This window comes from Penicillium malachiteum (assembly GCF_028827825.1).
Source record: "Penicillium malachiteum strain IBT 17515 chromosome Unknown utg000005l:1.0-9002435.0:326005.0-9005861.0, whole genome shotgun sequence".
NCBI lineage: Eukaryota > Fungi > Ascomycota > Eurotiomycetes > Eurotiales > Aspergillaceae > Penicillium > Penicillium malachiteum.
In genome coordinates, this window is record NW_026643099.1 from 6308422 (window position 1) to 6324208 (window position 15787).

General features: G+C 45.6%; 6 protein-coding genes across 6 annotated transcripts; 2 read left to right on the forward strand and 4 right to left on the reverse strand.

The window, feature by feature from the left end:
• Window positions 1–275: 275 nt before the first annotated feature.
• On the forward strand, window positions 276–1939 carry N7483_012338 (succinate--CoA ligase subunit beta; the record flags this gene model as incomplete). The annotated part of the gene is made up of 6 exons (XM_057095765.1): window positions 276–314; window positions 527–599; window positions 695–791; window positions 841–1595; window positions 1655–1776; window positions 1841–1939. The coding sequence occupies 6 exons, from the start codon at window positions 276–278 to the stop codon at window positions 1937–1939; spliced, it is 1185 nt and encodes a 394-aa protein (XP_056941736.1).
• A 284-nt stretch (window positions 1940–2223) lies between these two features.
• N7483_012339 (uncharacterized protein) lies at window positions 2224–5658 on the reverse strand (the record flags this gene model as incomplete). Its single annotated transcript, XM_057095766.1, has 3 exons — window positions 2224–5317; window positions 5368–5521; window positions 5574–5658. 3 exons carry the CDS (start codon window positions 5656–5658, stop codon window positions 2224–2226), a joined length of 3333 nt encoding a protein of 1110 aa, XP_056941737.1.
• A 418-nt stretch (window positions 5659–6076) lies between these two features.
• Window positions 6077–7249, reverse strand: N7483_012340 (short-chain dehydrogenase; the record flags this gene model as incomplete). Its single annotated transcript, XM_057095767.1, has 5 exons — window positions 6077–6180; window positions 6230–6392; window positions 6457–6783; window positions 6838–7110; window positions 7175–7249. 5 exons carry the CDS (start codon window positions 7247–7249, stop codon window positions 6077–6079), a joined length of 942 nt encoding a protein of 313 aa, XP_056941738.1.
• Window positions 7250–9151: 1902 nt separating this feature from the next.
• N7483_012341 (uncharacterized protein) lies at window positions 9152–9400 on the forward strand (the record flags this gene model as incomplete). The annotated part of the gene is made up of 1 exon (XM_057095768.1): window positions 9152–9400. The coding sequence occupies one exon, from the start codon at window positions 9152–9154 to the stop codon at window positions 9398–9400; it is 249 nt and encodes an 82-aa protein (XP_056941739.1).
• Window positions 9401–9451: 51 nt separating this feature from the next.
• On the reverse strand, window positions 9452–11590 carry N7483_012342 (DUF3405 domain-containing protein; the record flags this gene model as incomplete). The annotated part of the gene is made up of 5 exons (XM_057095769.1): window positions 9452–9520; window positions 9577–10405; window positions 10457–11030; window positions 11086–11381; window positions 11406–11590. The coding sequence occupies 5 exons, from the start codon at window positions 11588–11590 to the stop codon at window positions 9452–9454; spliced, it is 1953 nt and encodes a 650-aa protein (XP_056941740.1).
• Window positions 11591–13338: 1748 nt separating this feature from the next.
• Window positions 13339–15131, reverse strand: N7483_012343 (flavin monoamine oxidase family protein; the record flags this gene model as incomplete). The annotated part of the gene is made up of 2 exons (XM_057095770.1): window positions 13339–14633; window positions 14804–15131. 2 exons carry the CDS (start codon window positions 15129–15131, stop codon window positions 13339–13341), a joined length of 1623 nt encoding a protein of 540 aa, XP_056941741.1.
• Window positions 15132–15787: the final 656 nt, after the last annotated feature.

Below are 15787 nucleotides of genomic sequence, written 5' to 3' on the forward strand. Positions count from 1 at the left end.
GGCAGAAGGCTCATTTGAAGGGCAGTTGAGGCTCTAAGTGGGGCTCTTCCGGCAATGAGCGATTTGCGCTACTGGTAGTAGAAGTCGCAAGTTGGAACACAGATTGATTATTCTCATGTCAATTGATAAAGAATTGATAATAGAACTGCCCAGGTGTGACAAATTAATATTAGTAATGAATAATTCGGAGGTAACCAGGTGACGCATAGCTTTAAGCTTCCAACCTTAAACAGACAAGTGTTGATGTCATCAGATAAAAGTCAAACCCCACGTTTATGAAATCGCGGGGAAGTATTTTCTTTAATGAACTCCCTGTCAGTAATTGCTCCATCATCATCGAATACACTGGACAGGAATTGCAATGTTGAGCCGACGAGCAGCCACACACTTTCTTCACCAAGCTCGCGGTCCATTCAAGTTACAGATTAGAAGATTGGGATTACTTGAATTCAATTCACACAAACTTCTCAGACATGCAAGCCTTCTATTCATCCCCCACCATAAGGTCTAACTAATATTGGTCAAGTTTGATATTCCCGTGCCGAATGGGCATGTGGTAACCAGCCCAGAGGAAGCACAAACAGTGGTCTCGTCCATTCGTGAGTTCTCACTCGTTTCAGTCTTTCATACCTGAGATCTACACGATGACTTCAATGGAGAGCCTCCGATGTCCTGCATGCTAAGCACCCCATAGATGCACCATCCGTCATCAAAGCCCAAGTCCTTGCGGGTGGACGGGGAAAGGGAAAGTACAGCAGTGATGGAAAAGGTGGAGTTCGCATCGTGGACTCGTAAGTTTATGTTCCGACTTTGTCTACCCTTATTCTAACATTGACCTAGTCCGAGCGAGGCATACGATAGCGCAAGCAAGATGCTGGGCTATTACTTAACAACAAAGCAAACTCCTCCCGAAGGATTGCTGGTGAAGAAGCTTTACATATACAAAGCCGTCGATGTTGCCCAGGAATTCTATGTCGCATTAACCTTCGATCGCGAACGCGAGATGCCCGTCCTGCTTATTTCAGATGCTGGCGGTGTCAATATCGAATCCAACGTGAACAAGCTGCAGCGATTCTGGTTTCACATGCCACACGGTATAGGTCCAGAGATCAGAGCCTACATACAAGCGCAATTTGGATTTTCCGATTCGGAGATGGCGGTTATGTCCCACATTCTTCACCAAATGGTGGAACTTTTCGCGGAAAAAGATGCCACGCTGCTTGAACTGAACCCCCTTGTACGCACACCAGAGGGTGATTTTGTTTGCCTTGATGCGAAATTTACCTTTGATAATTCTGCTCGATTCAGACAGAAAGGCCTTTTTGGTTTGGAAGAGCGCTCACCAGAAGAGGAGTTGGAATTTGAGGCTTCTCAATTAGGCCTTTCTTATATCAAGCTTAATGGGAATATTGGAAATATCGTCAATGGGGCCGGTCTGGCTATGGCAACTAATGATTTGATCAGTCTGTTTGGCGGGGAGTGTGCTAACTTTCTTGATGTTGGTGGAGGAGCTACGAAGGAGACACTTGCAAAGGCATTTGAGATTCTGAATGCTGATACACGAATTAAGGGAATTTTGATTAATATCTACGGAGGTGAGCAAGCTACTACAAGGCAATGCGAGGTAAATGTAACTAATTTCTGTTCGATTAAGGCATTGTTCGATGCGACATGATCGCAGAGTCTATTATTGCCGCAGCGGCCCAAATGGGCGGGTTCAAGGTGCCTGTAGTCGTGCGCTTACAAGGTACTAATTGCGACAAAGGGCTGAAACTGGTGAGTACTAAAAATATTTATGTTTAAATGTTTGAAAGAATTTCACTGATTAATCATCTTGTAGCTCGAAAATTCTGGCGCTGAGAATAATATTACGGTCGAAGCTGATTTCGAGGCCGCGGCGGAAACGATTGTTCGATTGACTAGTCATTCTAAGCAGTGAATTTCATAATTGTGAGCCTCATGAATTTATTTGGTTCTTTGTTGGGAGAATCAGTCGCACACGGTTACTTTGCGCAAGCTTGAGATTTAGCAGCCTGAGAACTGCCCCGAGGTTGGGGACAAATGTCCATAAATACGCAGAATTTGGCATTTATCGATTCGAGTTTTAACCGTCGTCTTCCAATATTCAATATTCTTGCCAGAAATGCGGCTGGTAGAGAGGAATGCGATGTGCTCTGCGGCTGTCTGCAACTAGATGCACGGATTTTTCCGGAAATGCTTTTCTCATTCTGCAAGTGAAAGTTTCTCGACAATATCATGATGCCCTGCATCCGAGGCCAAAGCAGCAATATCCTTTCCATTATTGTCTGGTATATTCGAAGCTCCATTCTCGAGTAAGAATTCCACCACTGCCAAGTGACCGTTGGCTGCAGCTCGACTTAATGGCGTTCTGCCTTGATCACCCTGATGATTGATGGCAGCACCTTTGGAGAGAAGAAGTTGGACTACCTCTTTGTGATCATTCGCTGCTGCCCATATGAGCGATGTTTCTCCATCCTTTCCCTCAAAATTTGGATCGGCTCCATGTTCAAGCAGAACTCGACATGTCTCTGTATGTCCGCGCATAGAAGCCCACATAAGTGGTGTTTTATCGGTATTATTCTGAGTAGTATTGCTGCCATTCACGTCCGTTATGTTAGGATCGACTTTCCGCTCTAACAAGAGTGTGACGACGGATGTTTGGTCATATTCCGCAGCTTGCGAGAGTGCTGTTCGACCCCAACTGGCATTTCGATGAGTTGGATCTGCACCTTCATCTAATAACCGCTCAACATCCTCATAGCGACCCTCTCGTGCCGAATCCACGATGTCACTCTCATTGAGCCAGCTGTCCAATTGCTGTGTGAATCTCGGGACAAGAAAGTGATCTTTTGGTAGGACGCGCTCCTGAATAACCACACATTCATTCAGAAGATTGATGGCCTCGGGTTTCCGCCCTGCATCCTTCCAGAACCGTGCCAGGTTATACATGGTAATCAATGTTTGCGGATGCTCAGGGCCTAGGACTTTCTTTTTCGCCTCGAATGTCTCCAGAAACAAAGACTCCGCCTTCGAAAATTGCTCATGATCTCCATATAATACTGAGAGATTGCCCATAGCCTTCAGGGTGTCATAGTGCTCTAAGCCCATAATCTTCCTTCGTACGAGCATGGTGTTTTCCATGAGGCGGATTGCTTCTTTCCAGTTGTTCAGACGAGAGTGGGAATGTGCTAGATTATCAGTGGTTGTAAGAGTCACAGGATGCTCCGGACCAAGGGTCTTTGTGCTTGTGATCAAGAGTTCATTCAGGAGTGTCTGCGCCTCTGCGTCGCGGCCTTCTGAGCAGTATATGACGCAAAGATTATTCATGGCTGTTATATAGTTAGGATGTTCAACGCCGACTGTTCGTTTGTAAACATCAACAGCGTTCTGGGCTAATTCTTGCGCTTCCGAGAAGCGACCCTCGCTTTGGTATGTCATGACCAATAAAGACATCGCAGCAATGGTGTCTGTGTGCTCTTCACCGAGAATACGTTTTCTCACTTGGAGGACCTCCTCTCCCAGCATCCGAGCTTCTTTCCAGCGCCCCTGGAGCTGATAGACCAGCGCCAAGTTACCCATACTGAGCAGAGTGATAGGATTCTCAACTCCCAGTATCTTTTTCCGAAGCTCGATCACCTTCAACCCTTCAGTCTCCGCCTCTTTTAATCGACCCTGCCACTGGTAGACACAGGCTAGATCATGAATGGCTGATAGTCTCAACGGGTTTTGGGGACCTATTGTGCTTTCACTAGTGTTCAGCACTTCTTGAAACAAAGCCTCTGCCTCAGTATAATGACCAAGCTGGAGATGTGCTGTCCCAGAAAGGAGAGTGACTGCCATGGTATCTTCACTATCAGCGCCATATAATTGCCTCATTGCATTAGTTGCAGTGGTAGTCAAGGAAAGCATAATCCACAAATTCCCTATGGACTGCGCATGCATTGCTCCTAAAGCAAGGAGTTCAGCCCAACGAGAGAGCAGCTCATTGACTGAAGGTCGTTGCGACATGGCTAATTCAACATGCGGAAGAAGAGATTGACACAGCATGCGATGCTGTTTAGTCTCTTCATCATCATCGAGTACCTTGTAAAGACGTCCGATGAATTCTTGGCGCCATTTATCTGTCATCCCATTGGCTTCAAGCCATTTTCGTGTCGCAAGCTGCACCAGGCGATGCATTTCAAAGAGTGTAGGATCCCGACCGACAGATACGAAAGAGTAGTCCCTCAATATTGAGATGTCATGTTGGAAATTATACACTTCTGAGCAAGGCGACTTTGGTTGGGGTTTCTCATTTGGCAGTGTTACAGGATCAACATTGTTTGAGCTAACACTGGTTTGTCGAGGCGTTGACCGAAGTTTATGGAGTCGATTCGACACCTTCTTTTTGAAGCAATGGATGCTGAAACGCTCACTAGAATGCGAGCTCTCAATTTTTGACTCTTTTACGCTCTGCGCAACGATTGCTGGTACTTGAAATTGAGCCTCGGCAGTGATATGAAGCAATGACCCTGGAATTGCATGTCTGTCAAAAAAGCTCATCAGGGAGAGGAGATCCGCTGCTGAGGGATTATTGGCTCTGATTTGGTCAATTGAGAGCTGCCAGGTTATCAGAACTGAGTTGCTTGCTTCCCAGTGTCGACGAGGATGTCCCGCTTCATACTCAAGCAGCTTGAATCTTTGGCTGTCGCTTTTCTCGAATTCCTCTATGTATTGGTTGACTGAGCATAGAGGTGCTTGTCGTTTGATATATGCAGCTGCCTGGACAATAGCGAGTGGCAAGCATTCCAATAGTTCTGCAAGCTTAGCCACATCATCATTGTTATCCGCTTTGACTTGGTCACCCAACTTTGCCTTCAGGAGCCCCTGTGCGTTGGCGTGACTCATGGGGTCGATTTGAATAAGATCCCTGTCCTCTACAAATCTCTGAGCAACCTTTTTGCTCCGAGTTGTCATGATTATTGAGCCGTTGACACTACGAGGTAAGAAATCAAAGAGTGACATTCTTGCTCCTCCTTCATCTTTGTCAAAATATCGTGGCTCATAGAGGAATCCGTTGTCATCAACATTATCAAGAACAAGAATCCATTTTCTTCTTGTATCCTGAAACCAGTTCAGTACTGACTTCAGCAGAACCGTACCAGAACTTTGGCGACCTGGTATCTTCGCTTGATTCGCTATTCGATCATAGCCTTGTTCGAACCGTGCAGCGTTGCTTGAGTGGACCCAGAATACCCATGTTTGGGGTGATTTCTCGCGAGCACGATAGCAGTATTCAACAGCAAGTTGAGATTTCCTTCATAAATTAGCATTCAGCAGATATACTACTTCTTTAGCGGAACTTACCCGACTCCACCCATCCCAACTAGAGCCAACCTGGAATTCTCTACAGAGCATCTCTCATGAATATCATCAAGCAAGTTTCCACGTTCAATAAAATCCCGATCTCGAGAAAATGGGACATTTGAACACGGCTCTGGGGGTGTTTCAGGACGCTCTCCTATACACTCAGGTAAGCCTCCTGATCAGTCTGAGACCATCTGCGGGCGTACCTGTAAACTGGACGGTTATCGGAGCGGAGGTAGTCCCTACTTGCAGTCCGCTATTGGCCTCTGTGAAAGATATAGCAGTTGTCATGATGCCAGTGATCAAGTGAACAGGGGTTTCAACCTCAGGTCATCATCAAGTTTCTTGGGTTGAACCCTGTAAACAACCGTGCGGCTAAGCACTGCCCCGCAAATACGATGACTAATACGCCATTTGAACATTCATCGATATTAAGCGACATGGATGGTCTTCATGATGATAGGTGGCTCCGGGCTAGAAGAATCCTGTTGACTTTAGCACCACGGGGGCAGTTATTGAGGGAAGTCGAGGACGGGGAATGAGTGTGCGGTTCCTTTTCAGGTGAACCGAACAATGACAGGGATACTAAGTACGGGAAAGGGGAAGTAAGGGGGACGATGAGAAAATTCGCAAAATCTGAATTAATTATGAGTTAAGTAGGTTGTAAAAGTCTCCATGCAATCTTCATCTCCTCCACAGTGTTCATGATTCAATATTCCTTCACTTGTTCCTCGGACCATTTCCAGTATTTCTCAGTCAACGCTGGATCCCACAAGTCCTGTCTGATCTTGATGACTCTACCCCAAGGGGCGACTATATTATATTAGAAAGATACTAGCATAAAGGAGACCGAGGTACATACCAAAAGATGCATTGTGCTCTTCACTAATCTCTGCACTCAATCCAGCATAAAGCTCTGTGTACGCGCCGAAAATCGGATCATACAAAAGCAGTCCTGCGACTGCAGCAGCAGTTCTAGACATGTGTCGTTGAAGACCACTTTTCAGGTTTCCAGGGTTCAGTGACTATTGATGATATTGTCAGTTTACCACGTCGTGTGTTTTGGACCCAGTCTCGCATAGTACTTACCAAGCTCAAGATTCCCTCACCCGCAGTTCTTTTCGCATATTCCACAGCGTGTAAGACATTGCCAGCCTTACTACGAGCATACTTAGTCATAGCGCTCTCCTCTTTGGAGTAGGTCATGTTTGCAAAATCAATTGCAGGTTTAGGTGCCATCATCGCCGCGGAAGATGATACCCAAATGACTCGAACGCTGTTCTTTGGGGCTGCGAGAGTTGTCCTTTTCAAAATCTCATGCAAGTATTTGACAAACAGAAAATGACCGAGATTATTCGTTCCAAGCTGGAGTTCGTGTCCCTGTTCGGTCTTGCTTCCTTGGGGTGGGGTCATGACCTGTGAACGATGGTTAGAATGAGATATGCCAAGAAGATAAATTTCAAAACTCACTCCAGCATTGAGCCATAGAACATCAAGACGAGACTCTGCTGCAAGGAACTCTTCAGCTGAAGCTTTGATTGTTGTTAAGTCGGCCAGGTCTAGGTGAAGGAATGCGATTTTGCCAGTTGAGGATGATGTTGTCTCTGCGGTTTTGATCTTCTCTATGGCGAAGTTTGCCTTCTCCTTTGACCTGGCAGCAACATAGACAGTTGCATTGTGTGCATAGAGAATCTCAGCAAGCTCAGCACCGACGCCGGAATTTGCACCCGTCACAATGAAGACCTAATGATAAATATCTTTGTTAGAACTGACCCGACAATGCACATGTGGGATCCGGAAGACATACTTTGCCAGCTTGATCAGGGAGGTTCTTCTCAGTCAGGGTAGGTGCCGGAGGGCACATAGCTCGATAATACTCCATTTCAACTTGAAGTTATGAGAGATCACAAAAATCGAAAGTAACCGAGACTCGGATGAATACAATTGTGTTGTTGAATAATGCTGTAGAAAGACCCGGGTACCAGCATCTTAAATAGATTTTCAAATATTTTCAAATAGTGACCGACGTCCGGAGATAATTGATAGATTTTCACTATAATTCCGATCAAGTGTCATCAACCGTTGTTCAATTGCTCAATTGTTCAGATTTTTGATGCTATACAGTCATAATGATATTGATCGCCACCTTAAATCTCCCAATTAGGTTAGTCTATTGTCATCTCTGAATTTCCCAATTAGGTTAGCTCGAGTCATCATCTAAACAGGCGTTTAACAATTAAGAATGAATTATTTCAATCAGGCAAATAAAATATGTGAATACGGGATGTATTAGACTTCTATTCACATGGTATAGTCTTATAATTTACTCATACATTAAAACTGAACTTATTTCTAAATGATTCAACTACCATAGTGAACTCCGTGCCCTTCACACCAATAAGAGCTTCTGGGTGGATCGAGGGAAATATTAAGTGGGGAGTGTCAGCACCCATGCACCAGCACCAGGCTTGAGCCCAGTCCACTTGCTTATCTTAATTCCCCAGGCCCCCCATTTCATAGAACCGACGATTAAGACCGCCCGGGTTCGCTATGGCTCGTAAGGTCATACGACGAACGCATACGGGGTGCGTGACGTGCAAGTGAGTGCTCCAAACCGATCTAGACCCCCCTCATTCCCCATCTCTGAACCCAATGCCTTTCAGAGCCCGACGAGTGAAATGCGACGAAGCCAAGCCACAATGCCTGAGGTGTACATCGGGTGGATGGAACTGTGAAGGTTACAAGGACTGGCTACCCGTATCCCTGCGACGTATCAGACCATCCATCATCCCGGGCGTCAATACAATGGATCTGAGGAGCTTGGACTACTTTATAAATCAAGTTGCCTCTGTTATTGCGGGGCCTTTACCAATTTGGACTCATATCATTCCTCAAATGGCGCACCAGGAATCTTCAATCAGACATGCAGCTACTGCGATAGGTGCTTTATATGAGGAATTTCGGGATGATGTCGCGACCGCATCATCGAATAGAAAATTCGCCTTATTTCATTACAATACAGCCATCCAGCGCATTATTCACTACCCGCACGAATCTCTTGACACCGTGATCACGGTTTGTGTTCTTTTCATGACTATCGAATTTCTCCGGAGCGAATCCCGATGGAGCGATGCTGCATTACCTGCACGGAAGGAAAATTTTGGATTCATAAAAAGCTCCAGCACATCTTATGGCTATATTCAGCCAACTGAACGTTTTTGTGGTATTCTTCACAAATATCTGTGAAATATCATCAGGGAATGAACCTGGGAGCCCATCTCCGAGGGGCCCCTTTGACAGTCTGGAACACGCGCAAGAGGCACTTGATTGGCTTACATATAGATCCATGAAAGTTTCATTTGCGCTCGACGACGATATACGGAAATTTTATGACGCCGACACGACAAAACATGTTCTATTACAGAAGAAAAGCCTGATCCGAGACTTGGAATCATGGCTGCATGCATCTTCATTGAAACTGGGCCAAGCCACTAAAAAGCAACGGGCCATACATCGAGTCCTGGAGGCACGGTGGCTTACTTGCAAGATATGGATAAATACAGGTCTTGAACGCAGGATAGCAGATGCATCTCATGATGGTACATTCAGGCGAATCACTGATATCGCACTGCAAGTTGCGGGACCGGACTCGGAAGGTTCTGAAATGATCGCTGGTGCAGGATTCCTCCCTGTCCTACATTTCCTGGCTATGAAAAGTCCGATTTTAGAAATTCGGCTGGCCGGGCTTCTTATGTTCAAGAAACATTGTCATTTACTCAATACCATGTGGGATTCCAAGTTACTCTACCTGGGCGCAAAGAGAGCCATCGAGCAAGATCATGGAATTGTGATCAAGTCGGATTGGCCTGAGACAGAAACACTTGAGAACCTGATGGGTGCGACAAAGACTCAGGGCACACCGATCTTCAACCGGGCTTTATTCCTTTGTCCTTGGGTTGAAGTGTGCAGGGAAGTGTGTGAGAAGGTCCAACAGGCGAAGTTGTTGGCCATGGCAAACTTGAATATTGAATGACAATACAAGAAAATAATTATTTGTACAATTCAGCTCGTCGCATCGAACCTATTACTCCGTATCTTTGACAGGATGTATGAGCATCGGAGGCAGACAGAGTCGGCGGTGATTTTTCTCCCACTGTGAATGGTTAGTTGACTGGTTGGTAGGGAAAAATTTTCCAGATCACAACATACCTCAACCGTGTCATCAAGCCCAAGCCAAGCTCGATATAATTTCCCCGGAAAATCAGAAGAAAACATATACGACAACTTCAACATAATATCGTCATGCATCTCCCAGCTCCAAATACTATTCCAACCCGCATTAACACTACCAGGCTCACCAGGATTGGCACGCTGATTAAGCTTCACAGGATCCCATTTCAACTCATGGTATACTGGCATGGGTACTTGAACCGACTTGAGTCCATAGAAGAGAGCCCAGGAGATAGGCGACATCTCCGAAGCCAACCCAAATCCAGCACGAGTCTTATCAGCATGCATGAGTCTAAGCAGACGAGCCGAAACACGAGACATAGCGACCGGGGATGACCGAACAGGCGTACTAGAACCCTGTTTGAAATTGAAAATTCGGTCTCGGAATGGCCACTTCGTGTTTTTAGGATTGAACTGTGGCATCCAGGTGATGACGTCGGCTTCCTCATCGATTCCCCAGGTCCATTGGCTATCCTGTTCATCTGGTTGGGGAACAGCCGGCGCCTTGCTTTTAACGTTAATTCCCTTCGCTGGGTTCGGACCCCAAATATCTTCGCGGTCGCCCATGCTTTGGTCTACTGTGTCCACGAATTTGTCCCAGTCACCGTGCACTGCGGGAATGTAGAAGTAAGAGTTACGTTCCCAGAGATGCTTTCGAGGTTGTTGCTTTGCGAATTCGCCTGCTTGTTCGAGGAAATGGTATAGATGACCCGTATAACGCGAGTCCATCTCGAACTGCCAGACGTAATCGTACTGAGGGTTTAACCGTGAGAAGATCTGTACGGGCTGAAAATATTGCAAGATCGCACTGTTTCGTTATCAGCATCAAGTTCATCGCTGAAGAGAGAATTGAACATACACGTGCACATTGATCTTGGGGTACCAATCCGCAAGCATCTTTTGATTAAAGAACACGGCAATATCTTGAAGTTCCTCTGGGAGGTGGCTTCTTTTAAACTCCTCCATGCCGGATTTATCCTCCGGTTCAGGAAGTTCAACATCCTTGGAGTCGACGAGAAGAACAACCTCGTATTCTCCCCCGGAATGCAATGAGAGCTCCATGACCATGGAGCGAATGAACAAAATGTCATTTGAGGTATATCGTTTATCAATCCAGGAACGTAAGATCACAGCTGTCCGTGGGTGATAGTTGGACTGAGAAGGATCTTGAGAAGCTTCGGAGCTATTTGCATTCACCTGGCGATCATGCGACTGATGAAGTGTGGTTATCCTGTCCACTGGATTGGGGCGTTGGTACCGTCCAGCATTGCGTTCAACACATTCCTGCTGCAAGGTTCCCCAGTTGAGGTCTTCCCAAAATTCATCGTCCTCATTCCCATATCCGTATGCAGCGTATTGTGAGAATCGATCAGTACAAATACTATCATCGAGGTTCCATGCCTTGTATGAACCAAATATCGGAGCTGGGAAGCCTAGCAAATGTGTCAGCTCGCGACACTTTCGACCACATATGCACATCAAACTTACTTGATTGATCCCATTGGTAACCTTTTAACAGGAACTCTTCATTATTCCGACCTAATATCGTCCTGTTCGGTCCCATACATTGTTGATAAGTCCCTTTCCACATGTTCTTCCATTCTGCACTATTATAATCCGGGTAAGGATAATACGGGATAGCGTGCGAATCTTGTGAAGTCTCTAATATATGCGTTCTATATTCTCCAGTTTCTGTCGTCGTACTTGTGTTCACATAGAAGCTCACCGAGGAACTGCGAGATCCATGGATGTTAGTCAACCGAGCAGACCAAATTTCCGAATAACTACGAGAACGATACTCCACTTACCCCGAGTGTGTATATTTTCCATATCGCGACAAGGCTAGCGGGATGATGTGATCTTTTAGCTGGGGGAAGAGCAGAAAAGTGCCGAATATCAAGCAGACAGTCAAAACGATCAAGCCACGCCTTAGATTCTGCAGATGGAACCGTCGGCTAAGCCCCACAAAGCAATCCGAGTCAGTTAGTCTCATGATTCATTCCCAGGCTGAGGCTCATATCTGCCCTACGGTCGGTCTAGGGAAGGAATGGACGCTGATCATGACTTATGATGTGATCGGAGGCCATATCGTACCCCCCCTGGATCCCAAAGGCGGTGGAAAAGTTCCAAGAAATTATTCTTCGCATTCACTAGATACGTCTAGGCTAACGTCACCAAACGATATATGGTGGGGCGCGTACGTACGCGATAAGTAGTGTAGATGCCGATCAGTTGGTTGTTCCTGGGTGGAGTATGGGTTCAAGCGAACCACACGAGCGTTATTTGTGGATACATCTGGATGGTTCTCAAGCCAAGCTATTTCTGAAATCATATCCAAGTGCTCGTTCATTGTCAAGATAGATTGATATTTTACAACAATTGAATAATATTTACTAAGCTTTAAAGCTTTCATAGTTCGAAACCGTGGTTATAATAGTGGCTCCAGCGCCACGAACTCTATATCAATCTGATCCGGAACTCTAAAACTTGATATTGGATGAAAGCCTGGGCAAGATTCAACATAAAATTCTATATCAGATGACTGTGACATCCAAGACCTCTACTATATCTACTGCTAACATTCGAAGATACTTGAATATTCCCCCTCTTTCGTGCACGGGAATTTCTGAGTATCCCGAGAAAATGGATTCATAGGCTCTCGTGACAACATTTAGGAACAAATCGGAGCCTCTCCAAGTATGTCTCAATTGGGATTGATCTGTGAGGAAGTTTTGCAGACTATTATTTTTCAACTTCCAATACCACATGGATATCAACTGCCCGTGGCAACGGTGCACATGTGAATTATGACATCCCGCATCGTACTCCCCGGCCATGTGTGAGCATATTCCCAGCTGAGAAATCGACAATATCTAAAAAAAGACGAAAAAGCGTGGACCGTAGGCTATAGACTATAGGCGAGATGAATTGGCAGAAATTATAGGCATTAGCGATTGGTATGTAGGGACTGGAAGACTCATATGAATGAATTGAAGCTAATCAATAGCTTTTTGATAACTCTTACTCTGCATGAAATGTATGCTCCATCATTGAAGCGGCATCGATAATGAAACTCGTAATGAAGGTGTGTTACACAACAGATTAAGGGTCCACGAAAGGGTCTGAGTCGGGGTCCAGCACGGATCAGAGGAACTCCATTTCGAGCATATCAACCTTATTCGGGTGCTCAGAGTTCAAGTCACCGCCCAAGGAGCTATGTCATGCAGGTACCACAGCCTGAGCCTATAAATGGAGACCTAGGTACTTCAGATTGACGCGCATGTGCATCCAGAATTTTCGAACTAGTATGCATGAGGATACCAAGAACTTGAAATACCCCAAAAGGCAACTGCTAGAAAACCAGGCTATACTATTGTGATTGAGCTCTAAGTCCTGGTAATGGAGTTATGTCAAATTGAAGCTGAAAGTATTCCTTTGATGCCAGCCATGTAGACTTCAATGTGGAGGGCTTATTGGAAGATTCAAGTTCCACCTAGACACATGTACATATCATCTTGCTCGAATTGCTAGTGACTACTTAATTGCATAGATTGTGAGTTATGTTATGACTATATAGTTCCAAGGAATGTATGAAAACGTGAACGCATGCAAGAAAAACAAGAAGCAGAAAGAACCCGGACAAATGGGGACGCTATATGGCTTTACTGTAATGTTGAATATCAGGAGCCGCCAAGTGACTGTTCTCAAGATCACATCCAGGCTTCAACCTGACAAAAATACTTACTTTGAGCCCACAGCATCATGCCCATCATATGGAATACCAAATCGGTTCAGCAGGTTGGACGCAGCGGTTTCACCCGTCTTAAACGCACCATGCACACAACCATTGGCAACCAACGTGCAATGCTCACCCGCAAACTGCAAGGGACTGCCCTTGTGGTTGTTCAGAGCATCGAAAAATAGATCCGGCTCATCGCCGACCTTATCGGCAGAGTAAGATCCGTATCCTGCCAACGGGTCCTGGGTCCAGTGTGTAGTTTCAACACTGATCAGGCGTGGCAGGGCCTTGTAGGGTTCAGTTCTGAGGAGCTTGAAAAGAGGCTCGAAGAACTGGTAGATCTGCTTGGGGTCTTTCATTGCTTCAATGCGTTGGGTCAAGGGCTCGGCGACCTGCACACAGAGCTCCTTGCCACCGGTCATAATCCACAGATTAATGGTGACAGTGGGGTAGTTGAGAATGTTGTCTTTTTCCTTGACAGAGGCCATACTGCTGGTTGATCCGACTGATGACCCGGATCCAGACATGGGATCCATATCTTCCTCTGAAGGGGAAGGATAGAAGATGAATTGATCGTTGTCCTTGGACCAGAAGACGTCGGTGAATTCGAAAAAGACTTTGCCCAGTGCGCCATAGCTCCAGTTGGTCATACCCTCTTGGATATCGCTTGGCAAGGGCGGATTGAAATTAATGAGTTTGTGGTGGTATACCCCAAGTGGGCAAGTCATCACCACAGCGTCTCCCTGAATAGATCCGGTGATGCCAGTTTCCGCATTCTTGTACCGGACGCACATGGGTTCGACGCCATCTTCGTTCCACTCCACGTCTTCGACAAGATGATTCAGACGAATAATTTTGGGATCGTCGCGCAGGGGTTCCGCAGTCCAATCCACGATCCGATCGTATCCGCCCTTCATGTACAGGTTGCGCTCCGTAATGAAGTAGGACAGATGTTTGGAAGAGGCCTCCTCGGTGCTAATTCCAAGCCAGAGTTCTACCTCTCGCATGGCCTGGGGAGCCCAGTTGCGCTCATCCTCGGTAATGAGTTGGTGCTCAAGGACGAATTTCTTAATAAATTCCCCGACAGGACGATCTTCGGCATCAGGATTGGTTTCGAAGTACCACTCGGCGTAATCGGCGAATTCGTCGGCCACTTTCTTGGCTTTAAATTGGGATCCGGCACGACCTTCACGAGTATAATAGAGGGCGGCACCGTCATCGTAGTAATAAGGGATGGCTAATCTCGGGATGAGTTTCACCAGTTCGTTCTGAGAAGTTTCGTGCATCCAAGCAGCACCTTCAAATCGTCAGCGGATTTTTTTTTGGATGTACTTTTTTTAATAGGTTGTAGATAGTTAAAGGGACGGGACCATCATAGTAACTTAACACAAATGAAAAACCTGGCAAGAGTTTTTCTCTCTGGTAAAATCACCGGATTTCACACAATCGCAACCTTGGAATCCATACCAATATCTCGTACATGATCACCATTTCGGCTGGTCAGGATTCTTCCTCCGATGCGATCGCGACCTTCCAACACCACGACTTCACAGCCATGACGTTTCAGTACAGCAGCAGCACGAAGACCTGAGATTCCAGCTCCCACCACAATCACCTTCTTTGGCTCCGACCTTGCTGTGCGTGGTGCCTCATCTGGCGCAGACTCAATAAGAGTCGCGGCATTGAGGCGCACAGCCAGGTCGGAGCCACAATTACTTGGTTTTATGGGACTACTGCCCGGAATAGAAGAGGTGACATGAAAAGCTTGAGCCATTCTGAGTTGACAAGTGGACATTCGTATATAAAACGATCAGAATAAAAAAAGTGATGATCGCCGAAGCGAATAAGCGTTCAGGGTGGCAAAGTGAGAAGAGATGGAAAAGAAAGAAGAATGATTGGGCGTAAGGAGGGGCTAAATAGAGGTAGAGAGAGAGGGGGGGGGGGGTAAGTGACCAGTTGGGGGGATGATAAAACATGATAAATTATTATAAAATAAAATATAAATAATCTCTGTTAAGGAATATTAAAATAAAATAAAATAGAATAAAAAAATTGATAAAAAATGATAAAATTCGGGTAGAAACGTGTCTCCACGAGTCCATTTGCCCCAATCCTAACGTTATAAATGCTTAACCCGGTTTCCCGAGGTTAAAAGCGAGCGAAAAATAACTTGATAATACTTGATAAAATAATATCCACTTTGGAAAAAAAACCCACTATCAAAGACCACTAGAATTTAAATTATTGAGAGAAAATAAAAAAAAGTACCGAAAATTGAAAAATTGAATGCCCAAGGCCCTTATCTCCGCCCCCCCCTAGTTAAAAAAAAATCTCTTCCTAAATTTATTCCCTCTTCACACCCGCATGAGCACGTCCCAATCGTGCTAATCTTCTTTTAAGCAGGTCCTCGCGGAACTGACAGAAGCTTTGGCTTCTGTCTTATCTTTGCTA